The sequence below is a fragment of the Manacus vitellinus genome, unplaced genomic scaffold, assembly GCF_001715985.3.
Source record: "Manacus vitellinus isolate BGI_N305 unplaced genomic scaffold, ASM171598v3 scaffold_60_pilon, whole genome shotgun sequence".
Classification (NCBI taxonomy): Eukaryota; Metazoa; Chordata; class Aves; order Passeriformes; family Pipridae; genus Manacus; species Manacus vitellinus.
The window spans coordinates 1,318,504-1,336,734 of record NW_021940687.1 but is presented as its reverse complement, the minus strand read 5'-3'; the positions used below and the strand labels follow the sequence as shown (position 1 = coordinate 1,336,734).

The following is an 18,231-nucleotide window of genomic DNA, read 5'->3' as shown; positions in this document are numbered from 1 at the left end:
TTCTCTTGATCCAAAATGAACTATAACTCAGTGGTTGGGTGCTTTGTTTTTTAATGCAACACTTGGTCTGCCAAACGCCTTAAAAATGTATTTCAGCTTCTCTGTTTATTCGAAAGCTGCTTCTTCCAAGAAGGCTAAGAATAATGTGGTTACCATAGTTTCCTTATCCACCACCAATAAAATGCAACCTGGAATACAATAAAACAAAGACAAGACTACTCAAGATGTGAGTGAATGACTGAACACCAAAATCTTCACCCCCCATCACTCCCAGCACTACAGAAAATACTCGAGACTCATCAATACCCAGCTTTTGGTCCAGCAGGGAAGATGAGGATAAGCCTGTCTGACTAACAGCTATTTGAGATATTTCAATTCCAACACTTAAGATGTCTGTTCCTGTAAAATTCCTGCCTCACAGATTTAGTGTTTTGCTGCAGAGTTTTTGTATTTTACTGTAATCTCTTGTTCTGGAAGCAACTGTGTAGACAGCACTTTGCCAAGGCTCACTGAAGTTAAGTGATGGATTAATTACCCATAGGAACCAGTCAGCAAAGTAAATAATGTACTGTTTGTTCTTATAGTTTTGTTGGCTCCTGAACAGGCAAGATTCTAGGGAACAAGCCAAAAATAATCCTTTTTCTTTCAGTCAACTGGCCAATAAAACCCCACATATGCTTCAAAGATTATACAAATTACACCTGCTTTGGACACATCCATTTGCCTTCCTGATTAAAAGTGATGGAATTTTACTCTAATAAAATGAACTTCCAAGAAAAGAAAGAAAAAATTGTTCTCAATAATGATGAATAATGAAACAGAAAAGCACCCACATGCATGATGGATATACAGACCTGCTGACAAGCTTATTTTTTTCCTGATTTTAAAGAGTTGTGAAGATTTTCTTCAAAGAAAGTAAGATGTTTTGCCTTTTCCTTTAAAAGAAAACAATACAAAAACCTAGAGGATATTCCATTTGCTGACACACAGTGACAAGACTCACCAAGGCAAGCACTTGAATGGGAGGGATGCAGAATCCTCTTCCCACACCCTCAGTGTGCACGATGGGACTGACTCCTGTGGTACCTGGCACTCTCTCACAAACACACCAGGCAAATGTGGGAGGAAGCAGCTCAAGATTTTCTGGTGTTCTACTCATGTTTGCTTGACAGGGACAACAGTCCAAGACAGTTAAGGTTAAATCAAAAAGCTTTGCCATGGATATAAGCAATAGGGGAAGAAAATAAAGTTTAACTCCCTTCCTTACCCCAGGCACCCAGGGCTGTAGGCAGGGATTCTGAGCACTAGGAGCTGGAAAACTGCTGGAAGAGTATTTGCTTTTGCTGTTTTTGAAGAAAAGCTGTTATCCTCACTGTGCAGCTTTCTGGAGCTTTTTCCAGCCCCCAGAAGCTGCACCCAAAATCATCACTGGGTGCATCGAACATATACACAGAGCCTCAGTCCACATAATTTCTGTTGTAGTTTAGCCACAAGACAATATAATACATCTTTTATTCTTGCCTTCTTACCTTGGGAAGGTTGTGCAAAGGTAACAGAGAGAAAGAAGGTGTAAGAGTGCAAGAGATCACTCATATGGTGAACATGCTCCACTCTTTCAATGCAAATTCAGCTCACTGAAAAACCATTCTGTGTATAAGGGGCTGCCAGTTCTAATGCATACGAAAAAAAAAGGGTATTTTTGCAGAAAAAAAATCTTAGATCCTGTTAGTATGTTGCTCATTGCATCAGTTAAACCAAGTAGCTCATTTTTAAATTGCTGATGTCAAGTGAATCATTGTCAGCACTACAAAAGAAAATAGCTAAAAGCAGCAACTAAAAAGGCAGGTCTTTCACATCCCTGGAGTGAATTTACTGGGGAACAGGAAAAAGCAGTGAAGACCAAGCCTATATTAAACTTGGCACCCTTCTTACCAACCAGTAAAGAACAACGTAGACCAGGGTTTTTTTCAACATTTCCCTTATGCCTTCAGTGCACCACATTCCAAGTGTCACACCAGCCCTGGCTGGGCTGCTCATCAGTGGTTTAAAACTTCTCATCCAAAAACACCCAAGAGGAGAGTCACCTGTGACCCTCCTTTCCTTCAGGAAGAGCACCTCGATGGAAGGCACAGACCCTGCTGCTACCCAGATGTAAGTGGTTCCCACAGTAAATGGCCCTGGAAGCCCCGTCCACTTTGCCATTACCAGTCAGGCTGTTGACCTGTCCTGTGGTTAACACCCAGAACCGGCATCCATCCTTGTCCTGCCCGGGAGAAGCCCCGCAGCCCCGTACCTCGTTGATGGCCAGCTGCTCCCCGCCGCCCCCGGGGTGGCCGTAGCGGTGGTTGGAGCTCCGGAAATCCTCGTACAGGTCCTCCTCGCTTCCCACATCGTCCGTCAGAGCCGTCTTATCCAGGGCCCCGTCAGCGATCACTGCAACAACAACACGGACACGTTGGGGTGGAGCACCAGACCCCCAGCAGCACTGCCCCAAAGGTGTGAGCTTATTGGGGTGAGGGGCACTGTGACACAGCACAGGGGGGAAAAAGACAAGGAAACCACATCAATGATTTCAGGGCACAATTCCAGCCCCGTGCATTCCCCTTTTTTCCCAAGAATTTTTCTCCATTCGTGTTTTGTTACCATAAACGGTTGCGTCTTTTTGTAGAGTGGAGAGTGTGATTTAAAATAATTCAACAACTGTTGCGTGTTGCAAAGAAAAGATTGAGGAAGACTAAGAAAACAGGGTCTGAAAAAAGGCACAGGGCAATGATGACACAAATGTGATTTCATTAGGACACTGGCGTGTTGACAGGAAACTTGACTAGGTAACAAACTCATGTCTGCCACTGTGAGGATTATGATTTACCAAATCTCATCAGGCCAAAGAAGCTCTCACCCTGTGGGAAAAATATTCATGCATTTCTGTTGCCTAAAGGGTGTTTGCTCCAGAATTATCCATTGTTACCACAGGAGGGCCATTCTGCTCAGCACAGCCCCGAACAAGCTACAGGTAATGGAGGGTTCACGATCTGTAGCTAGAACAAGCACTGAAGTCTCAAGATATAAGTACAAGCCTGAGAGATGTAAAATTATGGCATTTATGCTCCTTGAACAGAAGAAAATGGCACTTCATCTGTTGCACAGCCAGGAACTTTTTCCTGAAGTCTCCTCAAGGTATTAGCAAATACCCTTCAGTGTTATGTAGACCAATCATTCTTCCCATCCCTGGGCAGGTAACTGAGCATAAACTTTCTGTTCTCAAAATCTGAAAAATGTCAGTGATTAAAGAAAACATTTGCTGACATTCATCTGGATTAGGAACTGCTGGGGCAACAGTTTTCATGACAAAGATTGAAGATGAAGTGAAAACAGATGTTGTTATCAGCACTCCTGATGACAGTCTTTGCTGTCCAAGTTACACACTATGTCACACCCAAAATTCTTGCAGAACAGGTGGAAAAAAACACTTTGAGCTTGACCTTGTAGAGCTTGGATAGGAAAAGCACTAGTCAGAGTCTGGGGACACACAAACCTGCTCTTGAGCCCTAATTTCGTTCCACAGTGCAAGTGCATCTCTTGAACCTAATTGTGCCAATGGGCCAAAAAAAAGGGGCTAATGATTCATTAGCTTATTATTATCTGAAAGCAAAGCTCCTCAGTAATACAGAATAAACTGCTCTCAGAGGTTACAGCCAGACCTGCTAAGCTCATTCTCATCAAAGCTTTCAATACATGGGATGGGTTGCTAAGGCTGTGCCATCCGACTACTTGTAAAACAGTGAGGTGTAAATTCAGTGTAGCAGCTCTCAGTTCAGTGCAGTAACTTGACATCAAAATGATGAGTATGAGCTATTTTTAAACTAAATACTTGCCTATTTATGTTTTGAATTCAGTAAATACACACAACACAGCAAAGATGGATTCATTGTCTAAACCTGGAACTCCACTCACTGTTGATGGCAATTCAGGACACGGAGGTGCATATGAGCTTATGATTAAAGCAGAATTTTCTGTGCAAGTGTGGAACTACCCAACCATTCAACTTTAAGTGACATTTCACACAAAAAATGAAGCATTCTCCTAGCTTTGCTCTGACACATCACATCATTCATTATACAGAAGTTCTGTACTGAATATGTGCCAGTAGTATAGATTGCATATAAAGCAGTTCTGGGGCTAAGACCAGGTCCATTAATATAAAACTCAAAACCAGCTGAAATGCCACTGATATTATAATTTTACGCAGAGTTACCATGGTTTGCACTTAAATTTATGTTTTTAAAGACCATTGAAGTATCACTTTTTCCTCATACACTGTCTAAAAAACATTTGTCTGATAGTAATGAACAAATTTCAGTGTGTTAGTGCAGCAAGAGAAACAAATGAGAAATGTTTTTCAAAAACAAATAAAAATAAATCATTTATAAGAAGGAAGTCAGCAGTCACTTAATTCAAAACTTCCTTTGCAATCTTTGGTCTTATGCTTTTCCCTTATTTTACACATGGCTTCATTACTTTTGCCTTATGCATCTTTTGCTATTTTCACTGCTAACAGTAATTTTCAGCTTGAAAAATGTTCATTGACATCTTTAAAGCTTTTTTTGTTTTTTTGCCCCCACATTTTCCTATTTGTTCTCTGGTCAGTGCTTAGATGAAAAAGCAAAAGCTCCAGGGAGATATTTATCTGTGTTACTTAAAATGCTGTGTACCTCTGCTAAGTGCCTTGAAAGCTGTGCCTGCTTTTACTAGAGATCTGTTTTTCTTCTCTGATCTTACCAAGCTCATCAATTCTCTGCAGTCTCAAAACCTGCTACTGCATTTAGGATTAGTTTTCCTGACAGAAAAGTCCTGATGAACATACTGCACCAAAAACACAGTTCACAGGCAGGAGGAAGCTCTCAAACCTTGAAGCAGAGTGGCCCGAGGTAGCCATTACACATTTTCCCAAACTAACTAATGCTGCAGGGAAGAATTAAACTAGTGAAAAATAAGAATTTGTCCTGTAGCAGCTGACATGAAAGACATGACCACAGAGATATAAATAAATAAAACAGTAGTCTGGAATGGTGACCCAATGCACTAGAAAACCATCAAGGAAGTAGGAGAATGAAGGCTTTTAACATAGGTACTGACTTAACATGCACAGCATAAACTAGGTCAAGTAGAAGAGAAGCAAGCACTATACAAAAATCTCAAAAGACAAGTTAGCAGAGATTTCTGAAATAGTCTATCAGCTTCCTCAAGAGCACAGCACTGGGTGGACAGGCTGCTATTAAACTGCACAGCAGCTGACCCTGATGCCTCATTCCTTCCCCATCTCTGTTTAACACTGAAATCCATTGGTACAGTCACGTCTGGCCTCTCCATGTCCCTCTGAAACTGCTCTGACCTGTCCCTGCCAATCAGGCAACACCAAGGAACAATGTTCTGTCAAAAACTAAAGCCATGTATCAATTAGCTCAGGCAGACTTCTCCACATTTCATACCTCTGTCCTGATAGATTTCACTAATTGTGGCAACAAATTCCATAGACAGGAGCAGAAGGAAGGCACATCACTAACATTTAGTACAACAACCTTCTGTACAAGTATTAAAACTCTGCTTTATACTATTGTTAGTCCAAGCCCAAGCTCAGGGATTTATGTCATTACACTACAAAAGCAGATGGATAATTCTAGCAATAGCGGCCCCTGAAAGAATGACACATGAACCCTTTTTTATGCATCCATACAGATAATAAGGTGTCAAGAACTGACTCCATGAAGAAATATCTTGAAGTATGAAGCAGCAAAACTCATACAAAACATAGCACTGAAACCAGCACCTAGCCCTGGTGGTCTGAGTCCAAGTGCCTGAGTAGACAGCACTTAGGCTACGTGCAAGGACAGTCACAAAAACAAAAGGGAAGAGCTCTATACAAATTTAATGAAGCTTGATCAAGGTGTCCAGGAGAAGGAGGTGTATGGGTTCCCCCTGACACCTTCCTGCAGGCTTTGGGATGCAGGTATAAGCAGGCAGCAGTGGGAAGGTTCCTGGCGGGGCTCAGCTTGTGCCCCCATCTTGCTGAAAGGTGGTGCCAAGCAACTCTAAAAGAACAGTTACAGAGCTCTCCATCCCATCAGAAAGCCACTGGAGCTGTTACCAGCCCTGGCTTCACACAGAACAGCACTCTGTGCCTGCAGTGAGGGACAAGCCACAGCTGTACAACTCATTGCCACCCCAGCCAGTGGCCTGCAGCTGCTCCCTGCTTAGAGGTACGCTGGGATAATTCAAAGGCAGCTGCCTGTACAGTAGGATTTTTACTCTCGGGAGCCACAATAAAGCCTCTCTGACACTGGGGAGCAAAACATCTGGGCTATGCTGGACAGCCTCGATCTTCATGACCAACAGAGATGGCAGGGAGGGGAAAGAAGGGAGAAGAGGTTTTGTGTTGTTCGTCAAACTGGTGGGAAGCCAAAAGAAGTTGGGATTAGATGTTCTACTGAAGGTCTCAGAAAACAAGTGTTAACCATAGTCCAGAGTTCAGTTAAGACTAGTGTCACCTACTACAGGTTTGATATGTCTGTGCTCCTCTGTCAAAGGATGGACCTGCTTCATACATTCCAAATGCCAGGAATTAGTGAACACAAGTTGTTGTTGAAAAAAAACCAACCAACAAACCAAACCAAAATAACCTCCAAACCCCCCATACAGCTACCTCCACCAAAAAAAAAAGTTAAAGAAAAGTGTTCTGCAGAAGCACAGAATAAATTTCTGGACCAGTTTCCTCAGAGGAGCTGGACACTACAGTCCCAGACTTTTAACAGAGCTCTCTCAAAGTCACAGAGGTTTCTGTCTCAGCTGGAATAAACCCCGGCAGCTCCCCGCTGGCGAGGAGCTCCAGACGTGTCTGGGTCAGAAGCCTGACCCAGGACTGAAGGAAAATGGGCTAGAGGCATTTTCCTAAAATGTTGCTTATCTGTTTTCATTTGACTTACAGTTTACAGCTTTTAGGGGTAAGGAACCCCTGATGATTAGGGACAGCTTGAAAAGCCAAGAGCATTTGTAGTTTATTAAAAGCACATTATATTGACAAGAGGAACAACTTTTGTGTATTTGAATTATCTCTTTCAAGTGTGTTTTTTTCAGTACCACATCCACCCATTTCATTTGTCTCTGTAGCATTTACATTTAAAATAATTCAGCAAAATAATAGTGGAAGCCTGATTTACACTCACAGAGCAAATTAATTCAGAGCTAACAACATCATCCCCTCTGCCTCACTGAGCACAGATTGCTGTGGTTGTGTGCAGCGCCCACAGGAAAGCGCAGTGCAGCTGCTGAAGGAAGTACTTCAGGAGACTGAAGATGATAAACAAGTAAAGGGAGTGTGTGGGGTGGGGAACCAAACCCAGACTACACTGCCATGTGAAAAGGGCCCCTCTACCCTCCTCTTCACCCATCCTGGACTGCTAAACCCTTGTCTCCCTTAGAAATAGCTGCCACAAAAGTGCTGCAGTCTCCATCAAGTCCTGTTCTCAATTATGTACTTCATTTATCAGATATACAGAGGTCCCTATGCAGCTGCCACAGTAAAATCCATCAGAGTGATGTCATCCCACTTCTGCCCCAGCAGTGCAATTCTCCAGCTCTTACTGTGCTGATGGACCCTCTCTCATCACTCTGCTTATGGTTGTGGGCCAGTTTAACAGGAAGAGGGAAGTCTGACAAGGAATTAGCAACATGGGAACAATGACCAGTTAGGATGAGCTTCATGAGGAGACAAAACCCCAACAAAATAAATCAAAAAATAACCGCAGATATGGTCCTTCAAAAGCAAGCTAAGGTCCTCACGATGACATTTCTGAGAAGGTAATGAAACTGTGTTAAATTAAACTCTGAGGAAGAAATCACAGCCCAGGAAGGAGAGACAGAAAATATTTCAGGGGAGAAAGCAAGCTTCACCACCTCCATTTTAAAGGAACATTAAGAAGAGAAAACATTCTACATAACAAAATTAAATTAACATTTTGGTATAATGCCACAAACAGAATTGCTGTTGTGAATGAAACCAGTTCCTAATTAGCTGAGGTAAAGAGCAAATCTGTTCTTGAAAACAAAAAGGACAGCTCTTCACTGGAAAGCTGAGCACAGGTCCTCTGTGGGTCTGCTGGGCACATCACCCAGGGTAACATTCATCAGCAATAATGCACTGAGCCACCCACTCAGGTTTCAAGAGTTTTTAAATCCCAATTAGAATCTAAATGACTTGCAGGGAGGCTTAAGGGAGTTCTCAGTTCTCTCGGGTAGCAGAGATAATTATGGGGAAGAGAGATGTGGATTATGAACGGCTCTGCAGCTCCGACTCCCACGTCACCACTTGCTGCTCTGGCAGCTTGGCCCGCTTTGCCCTGGCAGGCACGGGGCAGAGCTGCCCCCAGCCCCTTCCTGGCTGGTGGAATGATGGTACAACTGGGAGAGGGGGAGCAATTTAAATAGTTTGGAAGAAGAGTGGAAATAACGGGGAAAACAGATAGGAAGTCACATAAATATACTTTTTTGATCTAAAGCCTAATCCTTTGTTTAAAAATCCTTCTGTTGTACTGCACACAAACTATTAATTCACTGGCCACATTCCCATCACAGCTACTGACTTGGAAAACAGCAGGCACGTCCTCCTGCTCCACCTATTTGTTGTTTATTTACTCATGTTTGATTACTCATCCATACTGACGTGTTTGCTCTCATTTTTCAGGTGAATGTCTCTGGAAATGCTGTTTACTTTATGTCTGGACATGGGGACCACTTCTAGTTCAGTCCTTTAAGCCCTATCACAATCTAAACATTAAATCAATCTTAGCAATCAAAACTAGCACACAAATCCCTTCTGGTGTCCAGGCACGTTCTTTACCATATCCTTGGTAGGATAAACAGGTTGGAATACCTGGCACATCATTTACTGTCCCAACAAGTAGCCTTATTCATTGAAGTAGCTGCTATTTAAAGGAGTTGGAGGAGGGGGGAGTTAGGGGTTGTCTAGATGAAACCATCCATCATAATTTTTTGAACGTTTCCTCTGTGGAATACTAAAATGGTTGCTTTTCCTGTTTGTAACAGGTAACAAACACTGACATTCCAAACTCATGTTGAATTTTCACCTGTCCATTTAGCTCTGCAGCTTAGCCCTGTGCCTGCTATGTCTGGAAGTAAAAATCAAACCCAGAACAAACTGCCCTCCTTGAAGCAAACACCAGCACCACCAACAGCAAAGCTGCCCCTTCATCAGACAACTGAGTCCCAAAATACTGACAGGCTGCTGGTTTGGGCACAACACATCTGACACTGCCTGGAGGGCGTGCTCAGAGTCCATTCAGATCAGCAGTGTCCTCAGGGGAGCTTTTAGCTCACCTGCAAAGATGAAAATACCACAGCCATGTGTCCACATCCACTCATTCTTACCCAGAAGTGCAACAAAAACTGAGGAAATTCAAGCAAATGAGCCAGGAAACCAGAACAATAGTTATTTACAGTGGGCAACACCTACTTCAGCAAACATAGGAGGTAAAGCAACATCAAACAGTGTTAGTGCAGCTGACAACCCTGACAAACATGGATTGGACAAGATTTTGTCAATAACATTTCAGGCATTTATTTGTTTTATCTGTTTGTTTTTAGGAGAGCATCTGCTTCAGATGAATGCTCCAGATTTTCAAAACCTTGTAGGCATATCCCACAGGTTGGAAGATCAGCAACCTGGCAAAAAGAGACACACTGTTTTCTTTAAAGATTATTCCCACGGGTTCCCCTATACGATCACACCACCTGCCACTACTTCAGTGCATGGTTACATGTGGCATCCCTCCTAAAGTTTCCTTTGGGTTTCTCTCATCTTTTCCTTGCACAAATGTATGAAACTTGCCTGTGGGAACACACAAACAAAAGAGCCACTGTCTTACTGCTCTGCCTTCACTTAATCTGAGGTTCATCTGAACCAAAGCCCTGGTGCATCCTCAAGCATCCCCCAAAGTCTGTGTTTGAATCTTGTTTTTCTCCTCCAGAAAAAAAAAATACAAAAGAGCCTCAAAGACTTCAGACAAAACCAATACTTCTAGTCATCACCAGTCCTCAAAAGAAGACTTTGAATGGAAAACATTCCGCCATTCTCTGAGGAATTGTTATTCCTCCTACTTCTGCAGCTACTTTCCAAGGATTTAAATGGAGTTTTCTTAATGCAAGTGTGGTTGTGTCCCAGATCTCACGCTGCCCTTGTCTGTTTTAATTATATTGATTTAGCCATGATGTTTTTTTCACCTCTGAAACAACTTCCTAAGAACACTCCCTGAAGAGTGTTAGAAACCCAAGTTCTGGTGGGCTCTCACAGAGCCTCCTTTCTTGTACCTGTTACTTTATTAAACAAAGGAAAGAATTCAAACACATTGTAGGAAATTCCAGTTGATTTATATTTCCAAAGATTCTGTGCTTTTAATATGTCTTTACATTCAAGCTCACCCTCAGAAGACCAACAGCTCTGAAGCTGAGTCTTTGCTAAAGATTTTGTTGCAAAAAAGCAAATAGTTTTCTTCAGTCTTAAGTCACAGTCTAGAAACAAGAAAATTCCCCTATACTCTAAGCTTTAGCTACTGGCCTGGAAAAGACCACACTGTAAAGAATGGTTAAGATCATTTTTATGAAGAATTGTCACTAGGATGTAAAACAATTCATATCACGAAAGTCTATAAAATGTTGCACTCGGTCATGCCAACTTTGCATGGAAAAAGACAGACATGAGTCTTTCTTATAGCAGCATAATCCACTTTATAACTGGAATGACTAAAAATGAAGAATTGCTTTCATAATAATTTAAAGCCTTGACAATGCAGCCACCTTTGGTTAGAGCAAAACTAACTCCAGAGCCTAAAGGAGGCCTGCAAGCCCAAAGCCAGTTTAACCAGGCTGATTGGTGACACAGATGCACTGGGCACAGGCTGTTTCCAGCACAGTCAGCACAAAGAGCCACTGCCTGGCACTTGTGAAAAGCAGCCTGTTTATCTAAGTGTCTGAAGATGGATTTAAGAGGCTAACTTCGAACACTTAAATTTGAAAAATGTGACCTTTGTTTTTTTCCCAGAATTCTGCATAATGCCATAAATCTAGTCTTTATCTTTGTGAAGCTATCCAGGCTGACAAGTGGCTTATATCTGTGACCTTGGACCACAGAAGTAATTAAAAATGAATGCCACGAGAAGACTTTCAATTGCTCTTGTGCATTATCAAGTGCAAGTCTCAAGGGGCAGCAAGATTGTTTTGTTGACATTATTTTGAATGACCAGTCTTCATGTAACACACAACACATCTTCTAGTTTCATGATGGGGATGCAGTCTTTTCATTAAAAATACTGCTAAAACTGCTTTACCTTTAGGAAATCCCTCTGTCCCAGTTTATTTTTTAATCTGAGTTCTAAGAAAATCCCTGAGATCAAACTACCATATATTTCTGAAGGGAAAACAGAAAATCAAGGATTAATATTATTTAACTACAACAGCCACAATAGCTAAGGGATGAGGCTCTTTGAGCATACGTTTGAATCACGCAATACTGTACAAACAAAGGAGTCAAAATCAGGCTCTGAGTTAGTCAGGGGGATTCTTTGGTGTTATTCAGAACAGATTTGAGAGATCAGCTCTGAGCAAGCTACAGGACATGGGCAAGTGTAATCCAGTCTTTATATTGTGAATAGACAAAGACACAGGAGCATCTCCACTGGAAGATGGGTGCACAACAGCAGGGCACCAGGTCAGCTCAGTTTAGAGGGACCTCAGGGACAGAGACAAGGTGGACATTTCAAACCCACTCAGACATTGCATATTTACTGTTTTGTCAGTGTAAACTTTGCTGCTGGAGTCCAGGACTGACTGGCTTTAATATTCAGTGGCTGTGTTGAAGACCAGCTCTACAAAGCAATGAAAGAAGGTTGGAACACAGGGGTGACCTGGATGAGAGTCTCCTGCCCTCATTGCTTGGCTGGAGTGTGCTTCACACCAGATCCAGCTGCAGGCCCCACACCAGTCAGCCCTCACTACCCCTCCTCCTCAGGGACTCCAGACTTCCCTGATATATGTCATATATGTGAAAGACTTTGCACCAAAATAACTTCAGATTGGGAATGGATGGCAATATTCATAGGAACTATACAGAAGGACAGGCCTTACAGCTTTATACATTTGACACTGTTCTTACTGGAGCAGGAACAGAGCTGTCCCGTGTGAAGTGTTTGCTCCCTGAGGGTGCAAATAGGATATATTACTGCAAATCAAATGTAAGGAATTATGCTCAAGATACTGGACCTATTGATTGATGCCACTCAATAAATTTTCAAATATCACAGGGACAAAAGGAGACTTCATGTTCAATAAAATGTGAACTGGTGTGAGAAGGTACCTTATTTCAGAGTGTTTTCACAACCTTCAGCTCCAGGTCTGAATTGTTGCTGGATGTGACCGATGCAATCTCACCCTACAGCAAAAAAACTCCTCCAAGGAAAACATTATTCTTCTTGAAATATATCAAGTATTCAATTCAAAGCCATTATTAATCAACCTTTTAAATAGAGAAAGCATTCTGTCAAGGTCACATTGGTCAGGGTGCCTTTAATAGTTAAATTCATCACTTAGGATGTTTCCTGTGGGCTTCAACAAGGAAATCAGAAAAGCAGAATTGATAAGATCAGCATTTCAGCAAACTGTGAGCCTGAGATGCTAAGTGTGCATTTTGAACTATGAATGCCAAATGACACGTTACCACTTACAGATCACTGGAAGCAACACAGAACATTTTGGAAGCTTTGAAAACTAATGTAAAAGTTGAACCCATCCCCAGTTGGAGATGGCAAAATTAGGTGGCAAATATAATCTCAATATTAATTAACAAAAGCTGAACAAGGTCTCTTAGAAAGGTAAGAGAAGAAGAAATCTTTTCAGAAGTGAAATTACCTAAAGCAAGTCCATCCTTCTTTTGGCCAGGACATACAGCATTCAGCCAAATGCAGCTGTACCTAAGGCTCATATCAGAAAAGGACACTCTTCCAGAGGAATGGCTGCAGCACTCAAAATCATTGTTGCAAATTTTACAGCAGTGGTGTAACTTGTTTGCAAAATCAACCCAGGCTAAAACAAGGCCAGTCCTTTCCAGAGCAAGTCTCTGTGTGTTTTAGTGCATTGCACTGGTCAACAAACCTTCAATTCTTTATCATTTGTTCGAGCTCATGAAACAAGCACAATAATCTTTTCACTTAAAGGCAGGTATGTCAAATATGATCTTTAGTGTGTTTAGCCCAAATTTAAAACATTTAATTCCACAGTGCCACTGTTACTGTTTCCATTTACTAATTGATTCTTATGTAGATCCCATATGCCACCAGTTTTGATAGGACAATACTTTGTTTTTGAACAGAAACTGTACATTTATCATTTGTCAACCCTCAGCTTTTCCAAAGCAGCTAAAAAATAAAATAAAATAACTTGCTCCAGATTCACAATTTCAGAAACATGGTCCAATTTTCCAGACTTCTCTCCAGTGACACTGGAGAGGTCTGACTGAGGGGCAGGGAAAAGAAACAAGGAACCCAAGCCCCTTGCCACCAAGCTTTAGGAGTGCTCAGTGTACAGGATTACCTTAAGTCTCAGATACACTGGAGGGAGTGCTGTGGTTTACTGGTTACACAGTGACTTCGTCCTTCAGTGTCTAAAAAAAAATCACTGTGCCTCAGAACTAAAGCAAATGGTGAAGGAATTCTTCCAGCAACAACTTGCTAATTTAGAAGTCAAATTTAAATTAACCTTATTTTCCAAAGGTCTTATGCCTGATGCATGTTCATTTAGGATGACCAATCTAGGCATCCAGTTTCTCCTTTGCCTGACGATTTAACCAAGCTGATTTCTCTATTTTTGCAGCCGAGTTTTTGCCTGAGCTTTACTCTCATAGATCAAAATTTTATGTTTTGAACAAAGCAACACAAAATTCCCATGTTCTGGTATCTTAGTATCCTTATTCCATTTCAAAATGAAGTTTCAAGGAAAACAAAAACAATCTTCCCACATTTATAAAAATATTATTTTCCCCAAACAGAAAACTGCTACAGAGCATGATGTGGTTGAGGTATATTTAAAATTGCAATGAAAAGGCTACGTGTAAGTATCTGTGCATTTTAAGTTGACTGGATGAAATGTAAACACAAAATCTGTCACTTTAGATTATATTTCTGTGAAACCAAGCTCCCGGCTTATTTTCATATTCATTGTGATTGGTTCTGTGCAGGAACATCTTTTAAGTTAAGGTATAGCTCTTGTCTCTGTCTTGTAAATTTAAATAACTATTTTCAGCTTTGGTGGTATTCCCCTGCACCAGAAGCCCAACTTCATCATTTCTGAGTGACAGCCTATGTAATGCAGGATTATTACATCAAAGGGCAACACTGAAGTATCAATAAAGGAAAGAGGCCCCCAGGAGACTACTGTCAAAAGATATAAATTTCTTCCTCCAATATGAAAACAAAAAAACAAACCACCTCTAAAACGAATTCCCAGAAGATGCCTGTCCAGCCTGGAAAGCCATCCATCTTTGCTTTGACAGTGGCCAGTGCTCTCAGCACCAAAACCATTTGTTTTACTTGACAAGTACGGGGTGTGTAAAGAGCGACCTGGAGAGACCAAGAGGAGGGAAACCCCAGCAGGGCAAGGCACACACGGCGTGGGACTGCTCTGCACACTAGCCAGGTCTGCAGTGCCTCATCTTAACAGGCACTGATTTCTCCCCAAAAGCAGCCATGGGAAACATTGGTCTAGTGCTTCTCAGTTTCTGCAAAATCCAGAGTTCAAGGACAGATGAGAATAGTGAGAGTCTTGTTGATTTATTCTAAAGGAGATTTAAAAGAGAATTATTCTAGTGATTAAAATCACAGAGTGAAGCAGATAGCACATGCTGGGGATCATGGAAGTTTAGCATGCTGTTAAAATTCATGACAAAATTTAGGATGCATTTTGAGTCCAGAGGGCCATTTGGGTGCAGCCCTGGCAGATATTCCAGGCACATCCCTTTGGTGCTGGGCATGCTGCATTCCCAGCGTGTGGCTGAACTGCAGCGCTCCGTGTCAGCCTGACTTGGGGGGATGCCGCAATGCAGCGCCTTTGTGAGCGCCTGGGAGAGCAACGTGATTAACACACCTCAGCCCCTACCCCGGCTGGGGATGGCCAGCTCTGCTGGCAACTGCAGGCCTCCACAGGACCTGGCAGACAAGTGCAGAGGATACTCTTCAGCCATTCCGGTGTTGCCCCTTCTACTCACAAACTAGCCCAAAGCAAACTCACAGATCTTTACAAACTGGTTTTTTGTTATTATCAACAAAATGTGTTGATCCTCGGTTCTCCCCTTCTTTCTTCTGAACAAAACCAAAAGATGAGGGAAATAGGGACCCACATCACCCTGTTGCAACCTCCCCACCTTCACTGGCCTCAGCTTTGTAGAGCTCTAAATCCCACTGTGTTAGCCAGCAGCCCCTCCAAGGAGGCCATCCTGCAGCTGGCAGAGCCATTATACGTGCAGGTGATGTATATAAATCTCTTCACAATCCTGTTTCCTCACACCTTGATTAATTACATTTCTGTCTGCCTTCTTTCCTTTCAAACACAAATGTAAAGGACAGCCTCCGAAAATGGGACGTTTTTCCCCTTTGGAGTCCCTTTCTGAACTCAGCAGGTGCAATTCCACTGAGGGCAGGAAACTGCCATTTCTAGACTCTGTTCCTGGCGTCTGCTTATCTTTCCTGCTGAAAACGTAGCAAATGTCATCAAAGTGTATCAGAAGTTAAACAATCCCCTTGACTCCAGTACCCCTTTGCTGTAAATACAGGCTGAGCTTGTTTGAACTGGAAATTGCCGTTCTTGGGAATAATTGCTCTGTACACAGCACTGCCTCCAATCGATCCCAGGACACATTTTCTGAGCTGTCTGAGTTTTCATTACTAACCTCACAGTAACCTTAAAGGTTTGAGCTCTTTCTCTACAACAAACTGCACAGATCCTTTGCTGCATAATCTCAAAAATGTCAACAGCAAACCAGTCAGAACAGACACGACGGCACTTGCCTGATTTCAATATAGTGTGGCATTTCCAGCCTGATAAAGCTTAGAGAGCTCTCTGAGAGGGGAAAGAAAAACGCTCCCCATGTGCACATCTCTCTTTCAATGGTGAACAGATTGAACAAGAAAACAAGAACAGATGAATTCACAACTAGACAAGGTAGTAACAGAGAGATGATGAAAAGTATAATTAGTACCTCTATTCTAATTAGTACTCTAAAGCAACAAAATAGCGTCCTTTGATGTTGGCCCTCCCAGATGTTGGCTGAGGTGAAAGCAATATTGTTGGCACAATCTGTGAATATTTCACTTGTCCCCATCATTTCTCATCACATTCTGCAGTGGTTGGAATCACCAAAGGTGTGAATTGTCACTTCAGAGTGGGCTTGGGTACTAAAACCCAAAATCCAGGAACTTCTGGCACCCAAATACTGTAGTCATGGATCATCACAGTTCCAATGGCTCCACCTCTAAATCTGCAGCATCACTTTTTAGCCAACTTCAGTTTAATCTAGCCTTTTAGGAGGCAGAGAAGCATATTATCAAGATGATACTGTTTTGAAAAATGGGTTCTGAGACCGGTAAAAGAAACTGGGGTTGATGAAGAAATTGGTAGGTTTTCTCAGGTCCAAAATGATGGCAGCTGAAGAACTGACCTGGACATTGTGAGGAGAAGGCTTCTATGCTGCTGGTGACAGTGCTGAGGCATGGCTGTGTACAGAACATATTTGATTCTCCTGTCCCTGGCTATTGCCAGAACCAGTGAAATCTGCCAAAGCCAGGAGAGATGAGTTTGGTCTGTGTGAGGATGAATTCTTGGCTTGACAACTATTTTCCTTTCCCTTTTGGGGAATGGAAATAGTGTGAACTCAATCTCACAATTGATGCTAGTTCCTCAGTTTGTTCCTCAGAATAATCACAATTAGATCTCCCTTTGGAAAACAACTGCAGGGAAAGGAGAAATCTGCATCTAATTCAGTCTCCTGTCAATATTTTGCTAGGCACAAAAATCAACATCTTCAGCACGGTCACAGAATTGATTACCTGAAAATAGGAGTTTTAGGTAAAAAAAATTCTCACATTAAAATTCCAGATATTTCCACAGTCAACAACAAAAGCCAGAATCACACAGTGTGCAAAGAGAGCCCAGAGCAGACACTATCCCTAAGGCACCATAAAGGTGAGATCACACCAGGAGTCAACAGCAAGAGAAGGAATCATGCAGGACTGCTCAGTGGGCTCACAGCTGACCACCCTGTCTTCCAGCAGAAAGAGAGCAGCAGCAGCAACTTTATCAAATATTAGCAAGCAAAGGGGAGGGAGGGATTGGGCTGCTTCATATCCTGAACAGATTTTTCTTGCCCAAAAAGGACCCATAATGCAAAACATTTTTCCCCCCAGTTACTAATTTATACATACAGCATCAGTGAGTGAGGCTGTTATTACTCATACCCTCAGTGATCTCACTTTTCTCTGTGTTATATGGAAAAAGCAGAGCTAGACCAAGTTGAATAGGAAGGCAAGCAAAGAAAGAGCCCTGAGTATCACAGTACTGGTTTACTCCAAATCACTAGAGTTACATCATTTTCCTTTCCCACACTAAGGCACATCTACAAACAGAAAATTATCTTCTGCTTTTAAGAAGGAGCTTTAAAATTTGTACTCAGCCTATACCCCTTCCATCCATGATTGTCCCTCTCTAATACCCTCATGATTCAAAGTTCCTTTCCCTCCTGATGAGGAAGGATCCATCTTCCAGCATACTGTCAGGGCAGAATATTTTCTAAATACATTGTTAGTGCAGTGCAGCACAGTACAAACCTTTGAATGTGCCACTCCTCATCTTTCTATTCCATTTACTCAATTTATTAAGAAAAAAAAACCCAACTCCTAAAAGTACAAATACTATATCTGAACTCAGGATATTCTAAAATTTCTCCTAATCTGCCACCTTTCCTTCTCAGAATCACTGGTTAAACACTTGTCATAATTTGAAATTGCCCCCCCTCAAGAGGCTGGGGGGCTCAGAGGTGACTGGGTGCCAGGACAGTGTTCCCTGGAGAGCCAGTCACTGTCCACGTTGTTCGCTTCTGCTCAAAATCACATATCACAGCCC

The 18,231-nt window shown here is 42.1% G+C and overlaps 1 protein-coding gene across 2 annotated transcripts in view; it reads right to left on the bottom strand.

Annotated features, from left to right (window-relative positions):
• The window catches only part of ARHGEF4 (Rho guanine nucleotide exchange factor 4), a 120,067-nt gene that overhangs the window by 41,896 nt on the left and 59,940 nt on the right, over positions 1-18,231 (bottom strand). For both annotated transcript variants that reach the window (XM_018083141.3, XM_008930176.3), the window contains one exon: positions 2,294-2,433. In XM_018083141.3, the coding sequence (XP_017938630.3) occupies positions 2,294-2,433 (140 nt within the window). The remainder of the gene's footprint in view (positions 1-2,293; positions 2,434-18,231) is intronic.